This window comes from Kryptolebias marmoratus, linkage group LG23 (assembly GCF_001649575.2).
Source record: "Kryptolebias marmoratus isolate JLee-2015 linkage group LG23, ASM164957v2, whole genome shotgun sequence".
Classification (NCBI taxonomy): domain Eukaryota; kingdom Metazoa; phylum Chordata; class Actinopteri; order Cyprinodontiformes; family Rivulidae; genus Kryptolebias; species Kryptolebias marmoratus.
Window position 1 is genome coordinate 4,246,640 of NC_051452.1, and position 25,321 is coordinate 4,271,960.

A 25,321-nucleotide genomic window follows, 5' to 3' on the forward strand; every position below is an offset into this window, starting at 1 on the left:
GTGCACTTCCACTGGGTCACCTCAGGGCTGTGTGCTATCACCTCTACTTTTTATTCTGTAGACAAACACAATTCAGAGCAAATATAACAACAGATTCATCATAAAGTCCACTGATGATTCTGTCGGGGTTAGTACAGCAGACAGATACAGGTCTGGTTTAAATGATGACTTTCATCCCTTCCACAGGAAGTTTCAATTTATTAAAGCCAGACTAATGATAGTGTATGTGAACCAGTGACCTTTAAGAAAGTAAGAAAATATTTTTAAAACTCCTGCCTTCAATATTTAGACCTTTAACAAATATAAATAATTTTGGGAATCTTAACTGACCTAAAAAGTTTAGTCTGTTTTAATGTTGAACAGTGAAAAAAATGGTAATGTCTTTACATACACTCTACGTAAACATCTAATTTCATCTGTATTTTCTGGTTCCTATTGAACAGATATTGGTGAAACACACTGAACTGACTCCAGCTCTGCTGCAGAAAGCAAAGATGCAACAAGGTTATTTCAGCTCTATAAGAAGACATTTGTCAAATAGACAGACATGATCCAATTAACATGATAATAAGCCCAGACACAATACTTTTTATAAGTCAGCTGTATATAAAAAAGAAAACAAAAAAAAGAACATAATGAAACTAACATTCCCTGAAGGAATGGGTAGCACTTTATAATAACTTCATCTTATTTAACTTTATTTAATTATTAATAAATGATTAATTAACCTTGAAAACATAATTAATTAAGGATTATTCAAACTTAATAAGCTATAAATTAAAAAATTTATTAACACATGTATTAATGCTTTACCCATAAAGGCTTATTACTTCCAAATCAACATACTTAATGTTTATTCATGCTTAATAACTGAATTAACTATTCTATATACTGTGTGTAGAGTCTGATGGCGATCACATTTAAATTATTATGTGAACAACCTTGCAGAAAAATCGTATTTCAGCCAAAATCAGAACTAAGCATTAATATCTGCAGAGTATAAGATAAGGTATAACACTATGTTGTCATGGCTGACCTTTTCATCACAGACACATCCCAAGTCATCTGTTACCACGGGAACAAGATTAGAGGCCGTTGGCCTGGAAACCTCCTCTGGCATGGTAGGTCGGAAGGGGGGGCTTCTCAGCAGGTGGTTCAAACTGCCATGGGTTCCATTGTTAGGGACCGGTTTCAGACCCAGTAGATCTGAGATTAGAACAAATCAGTATGAAGCCAACTCATACGTCAATTATCAACTCAAATAATAGTAATAGCTGTTGCATTCTCACCCAAATGAAGATAAAACGAAGTCTTACCACACATGACATTATAAAGCTCAATGTTTTCAAATGCTGGAACTTTAGTCTTGAATTTAAATGTAGGTCCATAGCCCAAGAAAATGGTCTGGAAAAAAACAACGATGCAGGTCAAATGATTTAAGACAACAAAGCGATCTTAACAACTTTCAGTTTTGGTAATAATTTGTCTGTTCCATGCAACTTTTCAAAAGTCTGAGCCCCAGAAATTTACAGTTACAAAACATATTTGGCAAATTTATAATTCTGATTAAAAAGAATTGATGTGTAAAAAAACCTTTTAGCATAGTTTTAGTTTGTTCCGATGCTTCAGAGCTTGTCCACTCATTTTATCGTGTGGTTAATAAAACAAGGGGCACCTCATGTAGAATACCTGCATACTGTTGATCTTATTGTCGTATCCATGGTCGCCTGACAAGCCACAGTGCCTCTTCCCCTCAGGAACTCTCCTGCAATCAAGGTTGGATCAATAGTTCAGTGGCTTCACTGAAGGGGTTATTTAGTGCCACACACTCAGTCCAGTGTCCATCGCTGTATCAGTGACAGTACTACAGCAGTTTCAGATAGAAACTCTGCACAAATGTGTGGTCAGACATTTCACATCTTGAAAATGGTGTGTGAAGTTGATCAAATGATACATAGGACGTAGGAATTAGTTGTTTAGGTTTATTCATTGTGTCTTAGTCTCCTCACCCCTCCCCTTTTTGTTTCTTGTAGGCTAGCTTTTGTGTATAAATTCCCCTGTGTGCTCATTGTGAGTGGTCAGTTCCTGTTTGTTATCTGTGATCCTTAGGTTTGTATTAGCTACTATTTTCTTTTGGGCCCATTTTTCTAGATTCTTGAGATGTGCTTTTGATAGATTTTTGTTAACAATTTTTTGAATCTTAACTTCGTCACACTCTCCCATCCTGAGCAGCACATTGGCGACAGTGGAAAGGAAAACCTCCAGTAATTTTCCAGCTATACAGTACATTGATATGCAATTCTGTAATGCGGGCAGGGCCGGACCTGGACATTTGGGGGCCCTAAGCAGGATATGTTTCACTGGCCCTACTTTGCCATAAGTAGACAGTTGAAGATACACAAACCCAAAGCCATAGGCAATTATAAACCTTATACTTAACATTTTACCTCTATTATCATTGTGTATCTTAGTTTACTGCTAACTGAGCACATTTACTGAAAATGCTGTATGAATTTGTTTGTGGATGGGTAATACCATGTTGGCTACAAAGGAGCTAAACAATTACAATTCATTTACCATTTGTTGGTCTAAATAGTGCTTTGTGTTGAAACTTGTTGAATGGTATTAACTCCACTTGACTACTAGAAAGATTTAAACCTAAAGTTTTACATAAAATATATAGTACCGATCTCACAGAGTAAAAAGAAATGGAACAAAAGATTATGGTATGTTTTTACATTTATTCTCAAAATTATAACAGGTAACAAGCTATGTAAGGCAGAAAACAACTTAAATCCTAAAAAGAATCCTGAAAAACAAAACTTCAAACTCCAAACCTTTCTAATCAGTAAAAAATAAATAGGACACACATTCAAATCATTCACATTCAAAACTTCAGAAAGACCCCTTATGATGATTAATAATATTGGACACAGTGTTCCCTCGCCCGGGTGCGGGTCACTGGGGCCCCACTCTGGAGCCAGGCCTGGAGGTGGGGCACGTTGGCGAGCGCCTGGTGGCCGGGNTATATATATATATATATATATATATATATATATATATATATATATATATATATATGTGTGTGTGTTAGTGGGAAAGAACAGAAGAGAGGAAAGCTTCAGCTTCTCATCTCTCCAGGCTGGAATCAATCAGGTCATTAGGAGTGGGCGGAGCAAAGCTTTCATATCTTTGGGGGAAAGCTGGCTGTTCCTCTCTGAAATCACCAAAAACTCAGGTTTTTGTGTGAGAAGTTGTGATGGGGTTCGGAGCGGCCGTTCTGTTAGGGTTTCTGCTTCTCCAGTCAGGTGGGAACTTCGGCTCGGCGGCCCAGAACTTCCTCGTCTTTGGCGCCAATGAGACTCTCCGCCAAACCAAACAGGAAGCAGTGACCGTCAGCTCGCAGCAGGCCAACCAGACGGAGCAGAGGCGCCACCCTCCCGCCACCTACCGGCTCAAGGTCTACCAGCTCCAAACTCCGTCGGCGCTCTCCGAGAAGCAGCGGCGGCCGCTCGGCGAGGAGCAGCCTTCTCCTGTGGCAGCGGCGGCGGCGGCCTTCGAGCCGGCCTCGGGGCTGAACCCGTCCACATCTGAACCCGCCAAGATGGAATCAAAGGTCGTTTTTTTGTTTGTTTGTCTTGTTTTCTTTAAAGCCTCTTCATCCACATGTGGTGTTCAGTGAAGAGTCAGGTTTTTTCTTCTGGTTGTTGCAGGTGGAGGCACCGGCGCCGCTGCCAGCTCAGAGCGTGTCGGTGCGCTGCGGCGAAGACAGGGTCCTCATAGCGGTCAAACAGGACTTCCTGGGTAATGGCTGCCCGTTAACTGTTTAAGGTGATCGGTTTTATCTGCAGCTGCCTCTAAGGGCTCCCCGGAAACAAAGAGTCAGATTAAAGGTGGTGGTTTGGGCGGGGGCAGGGGGTTGAATGGAACGGCAGCGCTTCAACAGAGCGACGATTACGGCAAATGGTGGAGCGTAAGCCTGAGGATCGATGTGGCTCCTCTGATTTCTTCTCTGAGAGGAGAACAGCTGAGACTGGCCTCAGGAAATGTCTTCGTTTACTCTTTTCTTCTTCTTCTTCTTCCTGTCTTCGCTCCCAGGAAATGGCCAGCTGATCCGCCCCAGCGACCTGACACTGGGAGGCTGCGCGGTGTTGGACACGGTCGACCACATCATGCTGTTCCAGGCGGAGCTGCACGGCTGCGGCGCCACTCTCACGGTTCGTCACTTCTCCTCTTCCTCCCGCCGCTCCACGTTCAAAGTCCACCTGTAATTTTTTATTTCAGATGACCGAAGTGTCCCTGGTCTACAAGTTCGCCCTGATGTACTCGCCGACACCCATTGCGAGCACCTCCATCTTGAAGACCAACCCCGTGGAGGTGACGGTCCGGTGCCACTTCCCGAGGTAAAGCCGAGCGACCGGAGCCAAAATGGCTCCAACTCGGCTGATTTGCACAAATACTGAGCTGAAAACTCGGTACTGGTCGACTGCGCCGGTTGTCTTCGAAGCGTTGGCCTTCAACTGTTGGTGTCGAATGTAACCGTCTGTTAGCAAAATATCTCATGAACAAGTGAACAGATTTTACTGAAAATTTCAGGGAAGAGTCTTTAAAGATTCAAAATGGCCACCACAGCTAACTGACCTTATGGAACACAGAAACTGCTCAAACTAAGTCAGGTTTGCAGATATCGAGCTCAAACCTGTTGTGGTAGTAGCTGAGCATCGTCCCCACCACCTACACCGAGCGCCCCTTGTTTTAATGTATTCTTACTTCATTCTTTACTTCAACTCTGACCCCGCTGCTGCCGCGAGTGACTCTCAGCTACTACCACCGCAAACTTTGGGCTCAAGTTCTGTAAAACTGACCGCGTTGTAGCCGATATCGTGTTGGCTAATGTGGGTTAGCTACGGCGGCCATCTTCGTTTGGCTTGGTTTAATGATTACTTTCTGGAGGTTTCTTTAAACTGCGTCCTCGGAGTTCACGAAGTGTTAAACATAAATCTCAGGAAGTCATCACTGGTTGTTCATCTACGGCTCATTTAAAGGGATAAAACCAACAACCGTACGGTGAATTTAGTAAAACGTAGCATGTTTGGTCGCCTGAAATGGAAGGGGAAGTGCTCCTTTGGGTGTTTCAGAGATGAATGGTTAATTGTTGTTTTCCTCGGGACACAAAAGAAAAATTTGAGGTGACTGGGAAGCTGAAGCCCCAAGGCTCCTTGGGGCTCGTCTTGTTGCACCTGTAGCCTAAAACGATTCACGAATCGAAGCTGCGGTGGAGCGGAGGCGACCAGCGTTCCAGTTTTGAGGCGGACCTGGATCGTAGGACACCTCAGGATGTCTCATCTGGCCTCCGGATGAGAGCTGAATGCTGGTGGACGGGTGGTGAAGTCTGTTTAGGCGAACTAGAATCCAAAGTTTGGCGTTTCAGAGGCCGTGTTGGAACAGCGGAGCCGTTTAGACGCGCTGCAGGCGGAGAAAGACCAACGCCGACAGTACTTTTCACTGCTGACGTAATGAAAGCCATCTCTTCTTCTTTTGTTTCCTTCCCCACCCAGGAGGCATTACGTGAGCAGCGACGCCATGAGGCCTGCGTGGACGACGTTCGCCTCGGAGAGGCAGGCGGAGCAGCGGCTTCGCTTCTCCATGAGACTTTTGACAGGTGGGCGGCAGTCCGGGGGTCTGCTCCGGGGACAAAAACAAACGCCATCTTTGCTGTCGGCTACAAGGCCACTCAAGGCGGGAGCTTGTAGACGTCGCTGCAGCTGTTGGAGACGGGAAGAGAAACTTCTGGTGATGGGATGAAACTGAACAGCTGGTGTTCTGCAGCGGTGATCGATACGCAGCTGATTATGGTTCCTAATTAGTTCCAAACAGACGATCAGCGCTCTGAGCTCATGTAGAAGTCGCTCCGTCTGCTTTGATTACTTCCTGGGGGGAGAGGTTGATATAAAAAGCTGATAAAATTACAGAAGTTCTGAAACGGCGGCACAGACCCCCGTTTGGTTCTTATCCAGGTTGACCACTCAACTCCCCCGGGCGTCTAATCAGATCCAAACCCCCATCCATGTTTCCTTTTTTGTTTATTGGATTTTCCTAGACGACTGGCTTTCGCCCCGGCCTTCCAACGTTTACTTCCTGACAGACGTCGTCCACCTGGAGGCGTCGGTCCTCCGCGGTGCCCACGTTCCCCTGCGGGTGTTTGTGGACCGCTGCGTGGCCACCGCCAACCCGGATCCGGCCTCTCAGCTCCGGTACCCCTTCGTCAGCAACCACGGGTGAGGAGCCGCGAGAAGGAAGTGCAACCCCTCCCCTTCAAGAACCTTCTGTAATATAAAGTTGTTTTTGCTGCTTTCGAAGGTGTCTAACCGATTCTAAGCTGACGGGAGCCAAGTCGTACTTCCTGCCGAGGAGCCAGGAGGACAAACTTCACCTCCAGCTCAAAGCCTTCAAGTTCCAACAAGACGACAAGAACTCTGTGAGTACCGCTGGTCCACGTTCCAGACGGGTGGGGTCAGGGTTATCAAACTGCATTCGGACAAAATGGAGCCCGGAACTGTAAGAGTTGCCCAAACCCCGATGACATAAATCTGTGTAAGTTGAAAATATGGACGTGAGGAGCTGAAATGTTGGGGCTTCTCGATCTGGGGGTGGATTCTTTCTTCCTTAAATAAACTGCTTTGGTAAAAGGCTTTAAGGTGACCGGGATCGTCACTGGAGCCAGTTCAGTTGGTGGAAAATAAGAAAACGATTTAAAATCAACCAAATGAGGAGCTACACAAAGTTTAGGCTGTATGAGTTAACTAAACCATCTTTTTTTCATATTAATGCTGCCTGTATGTTGAGCCACGTGTCTAATCGATATAAATCCTTCTTTTCTGCTGTCCAGGTCTACGTAACCTGCCACCTGAAGGCGACGGTGCTCGACGATCCCATCGACACCCGGCACAAAGCCTGCTCGTACTTAACCGAGGCCAAGAGGTCGGCTCGCGCGTCCTCTACCGCACGACGTCGCCGCCGGAGACAATGATGTGGGTTCTCTTTGTAATATTTAGTTTCTCCACCCCGGGCAGGTGGGTGGCGTCAGGCGGGGACAACAACGTGTGCAGCTGCTGCGACACCAGCTGTGGAGGCCAGCGGCAGAGAAGAAGGCCGGCGGCGGATTCAGGTACAACTTCCTGTCTGAGAGCTCAAAACAGACGTTAGGATGACTTAACGCTGCTGATAATGTGGGGGATCAGTTTGAGCTTTAATGTGTGTGTGAGGGGGGGGGTTACGGGTCCGACTGATAGGTCGACTTTCCGCAGCGCCGAGGGGGGAGGGGACGGCGGCTCTGGGCCCCAACCTGATCGAAGAGCTTCCTGAACCGAAGCCTCGGCTGCAGACACGAGAGGAAACTCAAGATGGTAAATATTCCCACCTTCCTGCTCGCCTCCTGAACCGCTAATTCCAACTGCTGTAACGAATGGAAGCAATAATCTGTTTTCTTCGACGCCAGCCCTGTCGTTGTGAAGAGTGCCGTGATCTGCAGCGGACGACTCAAACCCCACGGGTGGGGGCGCTCTGTTCCAACCTGATTGAAGACAATAAAACATTTATAACCCGGCTGCTTCTCCTGTTTCCTCACTTCTAACGGCTGAAGGTGACTGAAATCAGCCACCAGTCGATGTCTTCCTCTTAAAGCGGTCGTCTGGTTAATACCAGGGACTACTGTGGGGCCAATCCCTCCCCGGTGTTCACAATAAACATGTTAAAATACAAAATAAACACTATTGTATCACATGTTGTGACATTTACAACAGAACTGGTGCTGAACGGTCTCAACTACCTTCTTGAGTTTTACTAAAGGCTAACGTCTCACAGCCTCAAGCTGCCATGTTTAGTCTGTTTGTGTAGAAAGTCTGGTTCGTTTGGGGAGGTGTGAACGATCAATCGAACTCTGGTCCGCCTCAAAACCTTGGCCTCTGTTCGGTTGAAGTGAACTCGCGGTTCGAACGCAAGCGGACCAGAGACCGCTTCATAAGCAGGAAGTGAACTACAACTCGGGGCCTTCTGGGTAAATGCAACCAAAACGAGTGTTTCTACCACTAGAGTGAGGAACGGCTCGTGGTCAGCGTCTTCAGTAGTTCTTGGTGCGGCGCCACCACAGGTGAGGAGGGGAACAGGTCGCTCAGATTGACTCGGTGCAGCGTGAACCAGCTGAAAATGCAACAAATGTTTGAATTTTTGTCCCCAATCCAACAGTTTACTGGATTATCAGGTGTGAATACAACCTTAGTCTTTTGTGCTGCAGAATGATTGACAGCTGTCTTGTCACGCCCCCTCAGTTGCTGCTCATTTCAGCCCAAGGCCTCAGGCTTCAGCCAATGAGGGTGGACGTGGGCGTGGTTTGAGTAAATACAATGCTAAACAAAATAAACCTAAACGAGGTGGATTCTTTAATTTCTCTCCTGTTTTTCTTCATGTCTTCTTGGTGAAAAAACGGAAGTGAAGAGGTTGGTGACGGATGGACCAAAGGATATTCAAAGTCTTTGTTTCTGGTTTCAGTGACAAATCTTTAACGAGGTGATTATTCGTCTTTTTACATCCCAGGAAAGTCGTCAGAGTGAGCTTCTCTATTTGGTAGGCTTAATTTTTATTCAAACAGAAGCACTTTCTTTCCAATGTTGAATGTCTTGTTTGATTTGATTTTACCAGTGTGATTAGTAATTGTTTCAAAGAGTGGTGCAGCGTTATCAAAGCTGTCTAACTGGGAAAAAAATCATCTGAAGTAATTATAGTTGAAACTTTTAAGGCAGGGGGATGAAGTATCATAAGCCTGGTTTGTTTTAAGGCACAAATTATGTCAGCAGGTTTTCTTTAATTCATATCGGATGCTTCTGTTGTTGGAATCCAAACTGCAGCGTTTCGTTATATTTCTCTATTAGCCCACCATGCAGATATCACCATCAGCCGCCGCTGGTCCATACAAGTTGTTACCATGTCAGTCAGCGTCTTAAGGCGAAGGCTGCTTTTTGAGCTCCATGTAGATGAAAATGGAGCTTGAAGTTTTAGTCATGAAATCTACCAATCCAAGAGAAAGCACCCTCCTTTGTACGCGGATGACTGATTGGTATTAATTATGTGTTGAACTTGCAGGAAGTCGTTCCGTTGCCCTGATTGCCGGGACATAATCCAATAGGAGCCGTTACCGCCGAGCCATCAAGCAGGTTTTTCAGTAACAATAGTCATATTTTAGATTCTGGCTTGTTTTCCTGCTCTCCCTTTATTTGCCCGCCCCTGCAGCGGCGTATTCATGGAATCATCATGAACTGTTGCTCACGAGCCCAGGAAGATGAATAGACATAATTAAAAAGCCCATAAAGGCGAGAGCAGGGGCTTTTATTACAGTAATATGTGAAGGCCTTGTTTTAATGGGGGTGTTTGTTCCCGTGTGTGGGAAGGGGGGCGGTTTCTTCCCCTCCCGCTCCCATCGCACCAGAGGCTAATAAAAAGCCATAACCTAATGATTCACCAGCAGCAGGAAGCATGACGGCAGCCGACACACACACAGGGAGAAGAGGCCATTTTCAGCTAAGAAGGAGAAACATCATCGTGATCGGCACAGTCAGCTTTTGTTTTGTTATTTTTCTTTATTTAATAAATTAGTTTATTTTCGTTACAATGAGTCTGCGCTCAGGGTTCGTCTCCGTCACCACAGATCCTGACATTAGCAGCTTGTTGCTAGTATTAGCTACTACCAAGGTTTGCAGCTGGTTGCTACAGTTAGCTACTTGATGCTAGGGTTAGCAGTGAAACCTTAGCTTTAGCAGCTAGTTGATAGTATTAGCTACTACTAGAATTAGCAGCTGGACGCTAAAGTTAGCAGTTAAATCCTAGTCTTAGCAGCTGTTTGCTAGTATTAGCTACTACTAGAATTAGCAGCTGGATGCTAAAGTTAGCAGCTAAATTCTAGTCTTAGCACCTGGATGCTAGTATTAGCTACTACCAAGGTTAGCAGCTGGATGCTAAAGTTAGCAGCTAAATCCTAGTCTTAGCAGCTAGTTGCTAGTATTATCTACTAAGGTTAGCAACTGGTTGCTAAAGTTAGCTACTTGATGCTAGGGTTAGCAGTAAAACGTTAGCTTTAGCAGCTAGTTGCTAGTATTAGTTTTTAAATATACTTTGTTTTCGGTTTTGTATTGTGTTTGGGTTTTGTTTGTTTATTTTGTTAAACACTTTGAGTTCCCTCTGAATTTAAAAAGAGCTGCAAAAATAAAACTGAATCGAGTTAAATTCCAGTGTTAGCATCTGGATGCTACAATTAGCTGCTGACAGGAACAACTGCAACAGTTTTCACCTTGCATGAAAGTTTTTTTTCTAAATAAAAACAATACGCTGATTAAACTCTGTGGTCTAAAACCTCCAATATATCAGTTGTTTGCAAATATTTGAAGTGTGCACAGGAAAATAGAATTAACCCAAAGGTTTTCTACAAAAAAAAAAACCCCAGAACGCTCAGTTTTGTGTTAGTAAAAGCTTAATAACTTCACGTTTTCAGCCATATATAAATATTAGAAGTGGCTGAAAACGTGAAGTCTACATGTTTAAGAGAAGTCAGCCAAGTGTTCAACGTGTTAATGTCTCGTTCTTGCCGACATGATCCTCATCACCATCATCATCACCATCATCATCATCATCATCATCATCGTCTTCCCACAGATGTCTAACAGTTATAGCAGCAAGAACCTAAGCTGACAAGCAAACTATCTGATAGTCCTGAATCAGCCGTTTCTATCAACAGGATGTTTGACCCTAAGGGTGCCAACACACACACACACACACACACTTTCCAACACTACGATGCGTGCACGCACACCATCAGGAGTAATGGTGTGTGTCCAGCGTCCTCTCGTGTCTGGCAGTCATAACGATATCATTGCTCGGGAATATCGTTCCGCGCCGTCGGTTTGTCGCAGATGTCCTCCCGCAGCGCGCCGACAGAAGTGGGACTTAACGCCAGGCCTGCTGGTCGATGTGTTTGACAGGAAACAACGTGTGAATTCCTCCTTCGAGACCAGAAAATGGTTATTTTCACCGGAGTGGATTCATGTTGACAAAGAGGCTGTTTTTTCACCTGAAACATTCACCTGCGACTGCTTTATTTACGCCGAGAAGGCTTATTGATTCATTACGTGGCGTCAAAATAAACCGTTTTTTCAGCCCTGGTTTGTAAAATCCCTGCATTCACACACACACACACACACGCCTCATCTGTCCGGGCCGTAATTAACCCTCTTAATTAAGAGAGGAAAAAAAAAGTTACTAACTAAGAAAATGGATTTAATTAGCCTGATCTTAGCCCGGGAACGTGTGCGCGCCGTAAAAAACACACACACACACACACGAGTGTGTGCGTGCGCCAACGTGCACTCACAAAACAATTAAGCCTCTTTTATCCCGGCTAATGGCTTCAGTGACTCAGAGCCTTTCTCATTAAGACTATCAATAATATGCTGATTACGTGCGTTCACCGGCCTCCTTTATCAGATACAAAGGGGCGCGTGTGCGTCTCCAGGGTTTCAGGGGTGGCGCTGTCCTCAAGCACCTCCTTATCTGCAGAGAAGTAGACATTTCGTATCGTTTGGCCGACGGCCGGGGGAGGCTTTGCTTCTCGCGTCTTTATTTTCTGCGGTTTATCTTATCGACGGGGCCACGCGTGTCTCTCGCAGGCAGGAAGGGCCCGAGATAACGGGCCGAGGAGCGGCGGCAGCGGCTGGAGGCCTGAGCAACCCGCTCGGCCCTTCAGTCCAAAAGAAGAAGAAAAAACCCCGGAGAAACCGCTGCGTGGTTATCTGTTATCTGCTCGTGGCGTTTGATCGGATTTTTAGGTTTCCTCGTGCAACATTTGGAGCGGCGGTTGCCAAAGTTGGGGTTGGGGGGTCAGGGTCAGGTCATGAAGCATCAATTTAGGGTCCTCAGATAATCTCCTATATCAACTTAATAATGGCCGCCCTCGGCATACATAAACAGTAACTGTTGCAAAGAAAAAAAGAGTCATAAATGAATAAAAAATGGAGTTCTGATTGTTTTGTCATTCTGACGCTTTTAATAGGGTCATTATCACAGTCTGTGTATTTAAGTAAAAGTTTGGGAGACACTGATTCAGACAAACACAATTTTGACATTTCTCTGTTTATATCGGAGTAGAAATAATTGCTTTAGCTACTCTTCAATGAACAGTTTATATCTTAAAATAAATCTCCTTTGAACGCGTTCCTCTGCTGTCACTACTTGCAGTTCCAACATTCTTTGCAACCAGTACGAGTGTGGATGAATTAATCTGGCTGCAATTTGCAATTTGACCTGCTAGATGGCGCTATTTCAGAGCCAACCAAACCTCCCAAGTATATATATAAATATATAGTATTTTGTATATTAGCTGAAAGCCATGGGATAACCGAAGCCTGAGATGTAGCTGAAACTTAAGGAGATCTTCCAGCTGTTATAGTCGGCTACAATCTTACCGCACAGAGCAATGCATGATGTGAGCCACCATTTGCATGTGTCTTTGCTGCTTCTCTTCAGCCTTACGGGACCGTTAAGGTTATCTGTGCACGCCGATGCAGCCTCCATCGCCAAAAGCAAAAAAAAAAAAAAAAGCCTAATTACGTATCGGATCCTGTCCATTTCTGTCCAACTCACAGAGATGCCTATTCGTGTTGGATTAGTTTCATCACAGGACCTCGGAGTAGTCTGTAATTTTTACTGTACAAACTACTGACATGGCCGATTCTCATGGGATTACCAACACAGACAATCGATGTAATTATTACAAATAGCACGTGGTCCCTGGGTCCCTGGTAAGTACACCAATCATTAAGACACAAATGCACCCTCACATCATCAGAGATGATCATTTCTCCATTTTTAGTGGATAAATAATCGTGGCAGTCTTAATTATTTTTAGCCAAAATGATTCTTTTTCCCCCGATATGATATAAGATGTCTGCCTCGCATCATGGAATCCCAGCTGACATTTAAAAAAGAGCGTTTGTGTAGACAGGACTGCAGTTTTCCAAGGCCCCTGGTAGCCCATGTGACTATAGATCTTAGTACCATGACGTGAGGAGTCGAAGATCAGACACATCCATCATGGCTTCTACCTCGCTGTTTACACGGCGATATTTCCCATGACTTCCTGAATCTTCCTTAAAGTCCTTGTTTTTTAAAAATAATAATATTCAGTTATGGTAGAGTTCCTCCTATGTTTGCGTCGCTTTTCGTTTTGAAGGTTGTGTTTCTACTGCAAAGACGGCGAAGAAAGATTGACACGCGTCTGTCACACAGGCAGGAAGATGGCGGGCCTGTGCTGTGACCTTCTGTCCCATCCTGTTGTAGGAGGCCGGAGTCCCATCCCCAAAGGAGGAGAGAGGAAATCAAGCGGCATGACCTGCGCAGACACACCTTCACCCCATCCCCAAACACCCCCTGATGGCTGCTGCCATCCTCTCTGATCTCCTCTGTCTATTGTCAGATTTGTTTTCCATCTCAGTTCTAAGGGACCCTCGTGGCCACCGATGGCTATGGCGGATGGACCTCTGCATGGTTCCCAGACTCCATTTTTGTAACTCTGGATTGATTGTGAGACAATTGAGCTTGAAGGAATTCATCTTGGGAGTCATTACGATCCATTCTGCTGAACAACAAGTACTAAAGAAGCTAAAAAAAGAGGCAGGATCTTGAGAAAAGGCTATCCAGCTGAATCAGTCAAATGTTAACCATGTTCTTTTTTAAATTTCCATCCTTCAATTTGACAAGAAACATTTTAAAAAGCTCATTTGGGAGGTTAAACCTGCTCTGGTTCAAGGTCTAAATTATGTCATAAATGTTAAAATTAATAAAACACATAAAAACCCAAAGTGTGCAAATCTTTTTAGTTAACTTTATTTTCTTTCTTGGTATCGTGCTCTTTCTGAGTGGCTGCATTAGCTTACTTTTAAATATATGTTTCTTTTTTATATTTTGTTGCATCAGGCTTATAGGAAAATACCGTATATAATAATACTGTGTGTATGTGTATAAATTTATTATTTTGCATCTAAAGTTTAAACTTAAAATGAGCTTCAAAATGGTTGAGTTTGCTATTTAGTTAACCACTTCTGCTAGCTAACTAGCTGCTTCAAATAGTTTTTAGCCACTTCTACTAGCCTATTAGCTGTTTCCTTTAGCTTGTTAGTTGTTTTTGCTAGCTAGTTAGCCACTTCTGCTAGCCTATATTAACTGTTTATTTTAGCTCATTAGCTGCTCCTGCTAGCTAGTTAGCCATTTCTGCTAGCTAATGGCTTCAGATAGTTTATTAGCCACTTCTACTAGCCTATTAGCTGTTTCCTTTAGCTTGTTAGCTGCTCCTGCTAGCTAGTTAGCCACTTCTGCTTAGTAACTAACTGCTTTGGATAGTTTGTTAGCTGTTTCTGCTAGATTGTTAGCGAGTTTATGTTTCCACATTGGAGAAACTAATCTTAGGTTTTCTTAACAAATTAAAATGTTGAATTAAGGTAAACTAGCCGTTTGCCATTTCAAAACCAAAGCTTGCAAAGACCACAGGAACGACCACTTTCTTGAATTGTTTTCTTAAACTTTTATCTTCTAAAGCACCAACTGTATGAAACTTGAGAGGAACGAGCTAAAAGCAGCAGCTCCCCTGATGAACACAAAGTATTTCTCCCTCCGGATGCATTACGACTGCAGGGTCTGTCCAGGCCTCAAACGCCCACCATGTTTGAGACAAACAACAAAAAAAGTCGCCATGCCCCGGAAGCATCTGCACCAGGGAAGCTGAACACAGATGTGACTTCCAGAGGAACAGGTGTGGTTTTCTGACTGAAATAACATCAGTTCTGTCTAATAGTGAACCCAACACCTTCCTTTAGAGCACCAGGAGGACAGCCACAACAAAAGACTCCATTTCCGTTGATTCCTGCTTCAGATGTGTGTTTTTGAAAGAGACAATGGATGAAAATATTCTCCCCTTTCTGTTTGATGTGGGCTTAGTCCTGCCTTTAACAGGGAATGCTCTTGATCTTCGTTCTCGTTTACGGTTTCTAATATCCAGTTGTTTTGGTCCCCGCGGACCACGACCTTTAATCCTGACTGGCGCGCCCAAAATGGCGAAACACGTGGCACTCCCCCCCCGCCATAAACACACTCAGAGCGCGCGACGAGCTATCAGCCTGAATAAATAAATCCTCCTCTTATCTCACAAAGCAAAACTGGATAAGCGCTCCCACCGGGTCTGGATGGAGGAAGCTGTCAGCGCCTCTATTTTGGTTTGCTTTTGCCTCATACGCAGGCAGAATCCTGTTTTTTTTTTTTTTTTTTCACCTGCCCCCTCCTTCACCGATCCATCCTTTTTGCTCCCCGGAGAGTCATTTCCCACCATGTGTGTGGAGCCGTCCGTACATGATCCCTCTTTCCTGCTTATCTCCTGCATCTTTCAGCCGCTTGGCCACATTTTCCCCACTTATTGATGGGGCCGGGGAGGAAACCAGGAGTTTCCAGCCTTTAGTCCTTTTATGTTTTAGTTTTGACACCTGTAGCTACCTGCTGACTTCGACCCGAATCATTATTTCTTAGCAGACGTCACAACACGCCCGATGCCATCTGTGTTCACCGCGAGGCGAGCCCGGTTTGTCAAGAATCCTCCGATGATGTGGGCCTTTGTGAAGTTTTTTATTCCAGCTTCTCTTTCCCTTGTATTTGTCAAAAGAACAAAGGAAACAAAAAAATTTAAAAAAGGAAAGGGAGGCTTTCTTTGCGGAGCAACGATGCCACCTGCAGCTCGATGAAACCATCGAACATGTTCATATCGGGCCTCTGAAGGGAAAGATACCTTCTTATAAAACCAGTACTTGGTCAAGTGCTGCTCTCTGGTGGCAGCCAAGGGTTTGGCTGGGTACTTGCTTTTTTTTAAAATGTTTGGTGCCTTTAAGTGTTTTCTTTTCTTTTAAAGTGCTGATGAGGTCAGAGTGACTCAGCACCCTCACCTCACCGGGGCCACGGAAGCATGAGATCCTTACAGTTTTACCGTAAACGGATCATTTAGGATGGTCATTGCTCCAGAGAGCAGTTTGGTTCACATCACATCACTGAGTGCAGATCTAGAGCTGTGTTCATCCGCTCATCCATTCATCCGTTCGTTAGCTGCTGCTTGTCGGACCTTAAGTAGGGACGCCCGGCCTTTGCTTCCAAGGCGTTCCCAGGCCAGCCAAGAGACAGTCTCTTCATCGTGTCCTAGGTTCTCCTCCCAGTTGGACACCCCCGGAACACCTCCCTAGGGTGGCGTCCTCACCTGATGGCCCCAACCACCTCAGCTGGCTCCTTCTCGACGTGGAGGAGCAGCGGCTCTACTCCGAGTCCCTCGCAGCTACCCCCTGAGGAGGAAACTCGTTTCGACCGCCTGTGACTCGTTTAATACCCAGAGATTGCGACCACAGGTGAGGGTGGGAAACGTAGACCGACCGGGAAACAACCGGTAAAAGAAAAACTCTCTGTCACGGACCGGTACAGAGCATGCAGTACCGATCCATTCTTCCCTCGCTCGTCAACAAAACCCTGAGATACTTAGTCCTCTAACCTGAAGACAGCCTATGTACGTGTTTATTAATCTTGGTTTGAAACCGTGTCACCCTGATAATCACCGGTAATAGTGGCTCGCCCTTCCCTGGTTTTAGCAAGTAGCGTACAATGGATTCTATCCAGGCCCGGTTTCTCCATGGATCCCGACAAGTTCCTTAGAAATTTGGCCACAAACTCTGTAGGTTGGGGACCTTCTGAGCCCTCCGACAGACCAGCGAGTCAAATATTACTGCCTCCAAATCCAAAGTGTCTACAGAGAGGATTTGCCTTGTTAGCTCGCATGCTAGTTAGCTGGTCGCTAGGCTCGTTAGCTGTGCTCTCAAGATCAGAAGTGGCTCCATTTTACTTAATCCCAACCTGGCAGAGCTCCCGCAAAAAAATCCCAGGCATTTTCACCGGAGGTCCGATGGGAATACTGCGTTCTAAATCTTTAATTTTCCATTAATTTCTCACTACAGTTATTTACACAGCATTTTATAGCACTAATTGAGGCGGCAGCAGCTAGCTGTAGCACTTCCAGTGCATCCCGGGGGGACTTCCTACAGGAATATCGTAATATTTTTGTCAAAAATAACAGCATATTTGAGTTGCAATTGCTATGAAATTTGTTTGGATTCTTTTAAGGTAACAGCAATCCACTCGGACTAGCCATTAGCTCATCCACCTGGTAAAAAGAGTTCTACGACAGGTAAAATATTAACGATTCATAACTTTACCACAAAAAAAACCCAACCAATTTAAAGAAAATCAAGTTAAATTAAATACTGATTTCAGAATAAAAGTCAGAAACTACAAACTGTCAGGATGTCTGAGTTTCGCTTTAGGTTTGTTTTTAATAACTAGTTTTATAAAAAGATTTAAAAATTCATTTACTCTTATTCTTGTTTTATATTCAGCCGAGTTTCTTTTGTCGGCTTTCAGACCAATATTGTAGAGAATCCTTCAGTTTCTGGTGCTTTTTCTGACATTTTTATTGGTTTATTTTTAATTGTTTTCCCTGTTTCTGCAGTACTTCCTACAGGTAGTATCTTCACCTTCACACCGTCTCTCCTGTCTGAAAAGATCTCTTCCTGTTCATGTTTGCTCATTTCTGACATGTAGTTTATCCGAGTTGTGAGATTTAAATCGACTCCACAGACTTACTTCCAGAGATCGGAGCCCTGCAAACTGCTTCATTCTGACATTGTTTTGGCTTGTGGATCTTGTTTTCTGGTTTATTCCGTCTCCAGATGTCAGGAACATGAGTGAACTTCGGGCTTTCGGCTCATTTGAATGCAGTATATTTGTATTCCACTAGATGGCGCTATCCAGCCACTGTTGGAGCTGAAGGCTTTCAAAAATAAAACCATTTTGTCCTCCCATTGAAGACATGCAAAAGGAAAATCTACATCCATTAATTTTTAAAAATCTGGTTCTTTGTTGAAGTGATTATTTCCCGTTTTCTTGGCAGAAAACCTGAGATATTTGGAATTTGCTGCCACCTTTGTGTCTGGCAGCAGGTTAAATGCTGAGCACGGTGCGCGAGCGGCACCTTTTCTTGCAGGTTGAAGTCATAGCGATCTGCACCTGCAGCTCTGGGGTCAGGCCGAGCGCGTGCTGGAGAGGCGTCTAATTGATTTAGTCCCTGGCACATTATTTGTGAACAAACTCTTGCTGCGAACGGCCGCCCACTCTCATCCATAACTGCGTTTCCGCTGCAAATTACCGAGCAAATAAATCACCATGGTTACAGTAATGTTATAATTGAAGTGGGCTTTGACTGACGCTGCCTGCAGAGCCACTCAGAAATCAATGATTACGGAGAAATAAGTCACTTCACAGAAGAGGGAACCTCTTCCTCGTTCCTGGATGAGACCTTGGAAGAAAGGGACTGAATGGGTTTCTTTTTCTGAAAACTCAGTCCCAGAGTTATGTTACGTGTTCATGAGAGGGGGTTTTTAGTGTCGGACGTGACAAGAAAGTGAGGGTATTTAAATACACCATGAAAAAAATGTCCCGCTAATTTAATTTCACAATGAGAGCAGTAGTGTGGGGTTTTGTATAAATGTTATGTGCAATTAAAGGGATACTCTCATTTTTGAAGTGATGTTTTTGCCAAATAGTTACAAATAGTACCATATCAGCTGTCTTCCTCCAGGCTAGGCTAACGGCTAGGCTAACGGCTAGGCTAACAGCTAGGCTAACGGCTAGCCAAACCAGGGCTTGTTTTATGCTGTTTTTCAGGCTTATAAAACGACTCTTTTTTAAAAATGTCATACTGTTGTGAAAGAACGCTACATTAGCTTTTAATAAAGTTTCACATTTTTGCATTTTATCGTTTATTTCTTTGGTCATTGATACATTCAGCAGCCTCGGCACACATACTTTCACGTAGCAACACGGACGTTGCGTAAACAGCAACAAACAAATTAAACACTGTCATTCAAAGTGTAGCGGTTTAATATTAGTTAATATATAGTATTCTTTTACACCCATGTGTTGTTTTTGAGTTGTTTTTATAAGCCTAAAACGGCTTAAAAATGGCCACTCGTTTGGCTAGCCATTAGCCTAGCTGTGCTCTATGACTGCTGCCAGGGCTGATAAAGTAAAACTACAGATAAGTATTTGACAAAACATTACTCTGAAAATGATCAGGCTATCCTTTGTAATATTTCAACAGTTTTAAATAGTTCTTTAAACAACCTCAGTTTCTGCCGGGTTTGCAAGCTAACGGCTAGTCAGAGCGCGGCCAAGACCAAAATGGATCCTTCCAACTTTAAAACAACTCCAGCCTCAAAACAAATCATACAATGCTATGTTATAAGCATTTAAACTGACAGCAATTTCATATTTATTAGTTATTTATAAATACTTATATGGTTATCTGCAAATAGCAGTAGCTAGCAGTAGCATTAGCGGGCTAAGTGGAGAACTGTTCTTGCTGCTTGTTTTTGAGGCCTTTAAGAAGCTCTGTAGCCAAGAATCCCCATTTTTACCTTCAAACCACAAACACTGATTGTTTTTTAAACCTTTTGGTCAGCTGTTTGACAAAAACACACAAAGAAAAAAATAACACTCCATCCACGGCGAAATCGAACCCCTTCAGTTCACAAACGTCTCAAGCCCCGTTTCAGCTCGTCGGAGATCAAAATAGCTGATTATTTCCTCCAGCTCCACGTCTGTGTTCGAGGCGACGGTGTGTGTTTGTGTGCGAGTGCAATTAGCTGACTTCCCTCTGATCTTTAATGCATTATTGAATATTTCGAAAGAGTCTCAATCCTCGGGGCTAAGTGGCTGCCAAGCAGGTACGCCTGGGCCCGTTTGGCCGTGATGAAGGGCGGTTCGGCCATTAAGCAGTCTGGGCTGCCTCGGATGGCCCGGCGTGAACCCGGAGGCTCATGAATAATAGAAATTCCTCCACTGTGTTTGGAAGCACTTTGGACAACGGCGAGGAGGAAGCCGGCGATGTTTCATTGATTTGCGGCCGAGGGATTTCAGGGAACGGGGACGTTCGATTTTAGCGGCTCGCAGCAAATTCATTGCAATCTTCCCCCCCGATGGAGAAGAAGTCCCACTTTTTGTTTTTTCTTCTTTTGCCGCAACCTTGACAAGACAATCGTCGGGTTGTCATGGCGATATGCCTTCTTCTCCTGACATTTCTGAGATTTTCATCTTTTACAATCACTGCCGGTGTTTTTGTCTCTGAAATGCCACTGGCGATTATTGGATTTACTTTGTTGTGGGAGGCCTTTCTAAAATGGTAAAATGACAAAAAACACAAGACCAACGCAAGAGTTACTGACTGAGTTTGACTTTTATTTTTATTTTTTTCGTTTTGCAGACTGTACTGTATCTCGTCAACACTTTTAACAACAAATATTGTCAAAAATACTAACAGAAGTTCCACCATTTTACCAGACATCAGGTGGAGAAACTGCAATTTCTGTAAAAATGCTGAGCTGTTAAAGCTAAAATAAACAGAACACTAGCTAAAAGCTAATGGTAGCACTAGCAAAATATAAACGGAGCAAAACACTAGCTAAAAGAAGCAAAAGTCTAATAGAAAGCTAAATATTGCAAATGGCTAGCTAAAACATGCTGGTCTAGCTGAAAGCTAAGTGTACTAAAGGGCTAGCTAAAAGCTAAAGTAACAAAATGCTAGCTGAAGTTGAAAAACATTAGCTCAATACTAAAAAAGCAAAGGTGTAGTAGAAAGTTAAATGCAGTAAAAGTTTAGCTAAAAGCTTAATGTGAAACTAAATGTAGCACAGGGCTAGCTAAAAGCTAAAGCAAAAAAATGCTAGCTGAACTATAAAAACATTAGCTCGATACGAAAAGTAGCCAAGGTATAGTAGGAAACTAAACATAGTAAAGGTTTAGCTAAAAACTAAATGTAGCAAAGGGCTAGCTAACACTAGTTATGCTAATGTCGCAAATTACTAGTAGCAAAACATTAGTTGACTGCTAAAAGTAGCTAAATCTAGCAGAAAGCTAAATAAAGCAAAAGGCTAGCTAGCTCATTAATCCAGTCCGATTTTTCTCCAATCTGAGGCACTTCATAAAGCCATCTACAGCAGGTAGGATACTGACTATTCCTAAATGTCTTGTTTTGACGTGAGTCCCGGAGGAAACAGTTTGAACAGAACCCTGCAGCCTCGCCTCCCTCCTGCGCTCTGAAACGCCCAGGTGATCTCCCCCCGACTGGACGCAGACTTCCTCTCCGCAGAGCTTATGTTGGCCGTAAGCTCTTTCCGTTAAAGCTGCGCTGCATTAAGCATTTGGGTTAAAAGCTTTCGCAATCAGGTGTGCTCTGGTTTTAGAGCACAGAGATTTCCAGGATCAATACGGTCCAGAGGCCTCCGAGCCTCATTTGGTCACTCGTTATGAAACTATGGCCTGTTTCTCATCGAAACCTTTAAAAATAGCATCCTGCTCGCTGCCTTTCATGCCAGAGTCTAAGACTAAATTCGTCTTATAATCAGAAATGATCGAGTGTTGATCAAATGTCTAAAATGATGTAACCTGAAGCAACGTCCCAGGATGTAACACTCCGAGTATGTGTTGTAAATCACTATCAGCTACTACCACGCCGAATTCCAGCTCAATATCTGTAATACTAACTGAATTACAGCCATTTTGGGGTTTTCTGAGGTCAGTCGGCTGTGGCGGCCATCTTGAATTGGGTAAACTCCCAAAGGTAATTAGTTGCAAATGTACATCCAACAAGTGTTTCCTGAAAGTGGTGTTGAAATCCGTCTGGCGGTTCTTGAGATATTTTGCTAACAGACAGAGTTGACCGTAAACGGTTAAAAGTAACATTTTTAAATGAAGATCTTAAGCTATCCATTCGTGTTCAGAGTACGTTTTGGGGATCAGTCTCAGCTACGGACACACCAAATTTCAGCACAATATCTGCAAAATCGACTGAGTTACGGACATTTTTGTGATTTTTACTGTTAGTAGGCTAGGGCGGCCATCTTGCATTGGGTTGACTCCGAAAGTTAATCAGCTCTAGATGCACAACCAGAGATTAATTTGAGAGCATTTTGTTAAAACCCGCCCAAAGGTTCAAGAGATATTTTGCTGACAGACAGACACAGGCAAAAACATCATCATGTTTATGTGTAAATAAGGACAAATGTTTCTGTCTTTTCTCGTTATTTCGACATCAAACATTTGTACAAACAGGTCAAATAAGACTTTTTCTTCTTAAAATAACAGTTGTGCACATTCTGCCTGGTTTTTTATGGTGTGCATTTGTTTGTGAGTGAGTGGGCGTTCAGGGACTCTCAGGAGAGGCCGGCAGCAGCATTTTTTATTTATTTATTTTTTAAACAAATGCCTCCTCTGCATTGAGATCAATAGGTCTTGGGAGTGTGTGTGTGTGTGTGTGTGTGTGGAGGGCCTTTTTTATTCCCCTCCCTCGGCCAGCAGCATCTTCATCCCCGCTCCTCCCCAACGTGCGCGTCCCGGCGAACTGTGATGCCTTTATTATTCCCGGCAGCGTTCTTGGCCTCGGATCCTGATGGAGCCGATTGTCCGCGTTGTTCAATGGGCGGCACACGGTGTGGGCANTGGGGAGAGGGAAGTCTGGGTCTCCCTGCTTAGGCTGCTGCCCCCGCGACCCGACTCCGGATAAGTGAGTGGATGGATGGATGGATGGATGGATGGATGGATGGATGGATGGATGGATGGTAATCTCAACAAAATGAACAAAATAAAAACTGCACTTTTTTTTTTTTTAAACAAATAAAAGAAAATTAAAAGTAAGAAAATAAAAAACATAAAACACATTTTCTAATCTCAACAAAGTGAACAAGTCTTTAAAAAAACAAAATGCAAAGAGCAATAAATAAAACGTTTTAAAGAAATATGAAGCAAATAATTAAAAAAAATCTAAATAAAAGAAAAGAAAAAAATGTAAAATACAGTTTCAAACTGTGAAAAAAATAAACAAATAAAAACAAAACAAACCTTTATTGCAGCTCAATCACTTCCTTTGTTAAATAGCCTGTTAGTGTTCAGAAGCCTCTTCTGCTTCAGCACTGGCTCCATATTCATGTTGTCACACAGTTCCTTCACCTTGGACTGGGCATCAGATGTTCCTGTGTTTCTGTCTGCAGCAGTGGTGCTTTATTTTTATCAATGAACTCACAGCTACATCAAGCTGCATGTTGGCTGACTGCAGGAGTTTACTGGTTATCAAACCAGACCACTGTACAAATCTGAACGTCTCTGTCTACCTCTGTGGGACCCCTGCAGACTGTCAGCCCTTTCTTGGTCAGACAGAGGAGATGACCACTGAGCAGGACCAATCAGTGATGGTGGAGCAGAAACCACAAGGCTTTCATCAGCAGTTCCCACTGGATCTGAAGAGTAAAATCAGTTGGAAAAGCTTTAGTAACTTCTGTGGGCACAATTCAGTTTTCCAAGAAAGGCATCGACAATTTGGCAGCAAATATGAAACTTCGTAAATGTATGACTTGAACCAACCCCAGGGGCTGAAAATGAGTCGGACCTGGTAGGAAAAAAGCATTAACATTATGTTTTTCAGTATCTGAAACCCAGAAATAAGTTCAAATAGTTGTACAGAAAAACATAAATTTTCTGTTGGAAATATAGTTTATTTACCAAGAACATCAGCTGCGGTGTCCTCTGAGGATGAACCAGGAGTTTGAGTATTGTCATCTCCAGTTGCTGTGAGAGAACAGAACATGAAGAACATGTAGTTACACCAGGTAACATCCATGAAGAAGAAGATACTACAATAAACTCTCATTTTAAAACACTGTCCCTTACCAGTGTTTTAATCTTCTCTGATTCCACCACTGAAATATCTGAGTATTGCTCATTCTGAAATAGTAACAGATTCAATTACTTTATGTATTTCAATGACAGTTATTGTAAACAGAAAATTATGCTAAAACAAAAGTCATGTCGGGGTAAATAGTATTTATTAATACAACTGTAGTTTAGTATGATTTCTTTAATTCTCTAATAAAAAGGGTCAAAAAGCATCTGCTCCATACTGTGTAGCTCAGAATGTGAAGATAAAAGAATTAAAGAAATATTAACAACAGATATTTTGTGCTTCCCGACCAACACTGTTTAATTAAATAAATAAATAACAAAGCAACTGGAATTGCTGAAATCTGAGACTTCCTCTGCTGTTTAAAGTTGTTTCCTTGTTTCACATAAATGCCTTCCTTCACCATCTGTCTCCTCTGCCCAAAACATGAACATCTTGTCAGTTTCTAAAAAACAACCCATGCAGTGACTACATCAGGCCTGTGTGGTGCTGGACTGTCACCACAAAAACACACTAGAAGCAGGACACAAGGTGTGGAGCAAACACTCCGAACTGTAAACATACCCAGCTTCATGCCCACTCATTTTCCCTCCAGTTCACACCTTCACGCATCATGTGACCAAAACGTTTCTCTTCCTCGTGATTTCCCACAAAGCTTTGAGCTTTTATGCGTGATGCCCCCCTCCACCATTGTCATTAGAATTAGCAAGCATTAACTACTCTGTGTGCAGATGAAAACATTAAAACACCATGCAGTCAGTAAAACCATTGGTCCAAATCTACACTTAATAAATGATGTCAAGCACACGGTCACTTACCTGGAGTGAAGACTTTGTAATCCGCAGAGGAAGAAGCTCTCCTGAGTGCACGGGGGTCGGCTAAACTCTGAGGCTACAAAGTGGGCCAATCATTGGGATGATGATGAGTTAAAAAATCATTGACTTGTAATTTGTCAGAGTACCCGTCAGTCAGTTTATATGCTCGTTTGAGTAGCTGTTGATTGATCCAAATTACACGTGATTAACGGGGGCTCTACGGTTTGAGTCGCAGACAATGAAGCAACAGTGAGTCAATTCAGTTTATGGTGTTTCATCTCGGGGGGGACCTAGTGGCCGCGGGGCCCTTAGCAGCCGCCTAATTTACTTATAGGCAGGTCTGGCTCTGAATGCTGGTATGCACTCAATGTAAACAAAGCACTCAGCTGAACCACGTGGAAGATTTAGTCACGTGATTGACCTACATTAGGCTGGTTGTAGGATCCAATAAATATGGTGAAATTGGACTAGTGTAGAACCTCTGAGACAGGGACGTGCGGTCAGGGGAGGCAGGTGAGGCAGAGCCTCCCCTGTCATCATGACAAGAAAAAAAAAAATCATAACATAAAATGAATATTAATATTTGTCCACTGATCTTTAT

At 43.5% G+C, this 25,321-nt stretch overlaps 2 protein-coding genes and 1 long non-coding RNA gene across 3 annotated transcripts in view; 1 reads left to right on the top strand and 2 right to left on the bottom strand.

The window, feature by feature from the left end:
• Positions 1-961: 961 nt before the first annotated feature.
• LOC108246709 (ectonucleotide pyrophosphatase/phosphodiesterase family member 2-like) overlaps positions 962-25,321 on the bottom strand; it is a 67,745-nt gene continuing 43,385 nt past the window's right edge. Inside the window, exons 17-19 of the mRNA XM_037973792.1 lie at positions 1,690-1,765; positions 1,317-1,404; positions 962-1,206 (exon numbers count right to left, since the gene is read on the bottom strand). Of these exons, the coding sequence (XP_037829720.1) occupies positions 977-1,206; positions 1,317-1,404; positions 1,690-1,765 (394 nt within the window). The 3' untranslated portion in view covers positions 962-976. The remainder of the gene's footprint in view (positions 1,207-1,316; positions 1,405-1,689; positions 1,766-25,321) is intronic.
• Positions 3,193-7,606, top strand: LOC108246714 (zona pellucida sperm-binding protein 3). Its single transcript, XM_017434397.3, has 11 exons — positions 3,193-3,616; positions 3,714-3,804; positions 4,099-4,217; positions 4,285-4,403; positions 5,559-5,662; positions 6,101-6,278; positions 6,361-6,478; positions 6,890-6,981; positions 7,074-7,168; positions 7,308-7,406; positions 7,499-7,606. The coding sequence occupies exons 1-11, from the start codon at positions 3,260-3,262 to the stop codon at positions 7,510-7,512; spliced, it is 1,386 nt and encodes a 461-aa protein (XP_017289886.1). The 5' UTR covers positions 3,193-3,259; the 3' UTR covers positions 7,513-7,606.
• Positions 22,958-25,315, bottom strand: LOC119616723. The gene is made up of 4 exons (XR_005232714.1): positions 23,896-25,315; positions 23,728-23,793; positions 23,590-23,614; positions 22,958-23,465 (listed from the first exon to the last, which is right to left on the bottom strand). It is a non-coding gene; the product is annotated as an uncharacterized LOC119616723 (long non-coding RNA).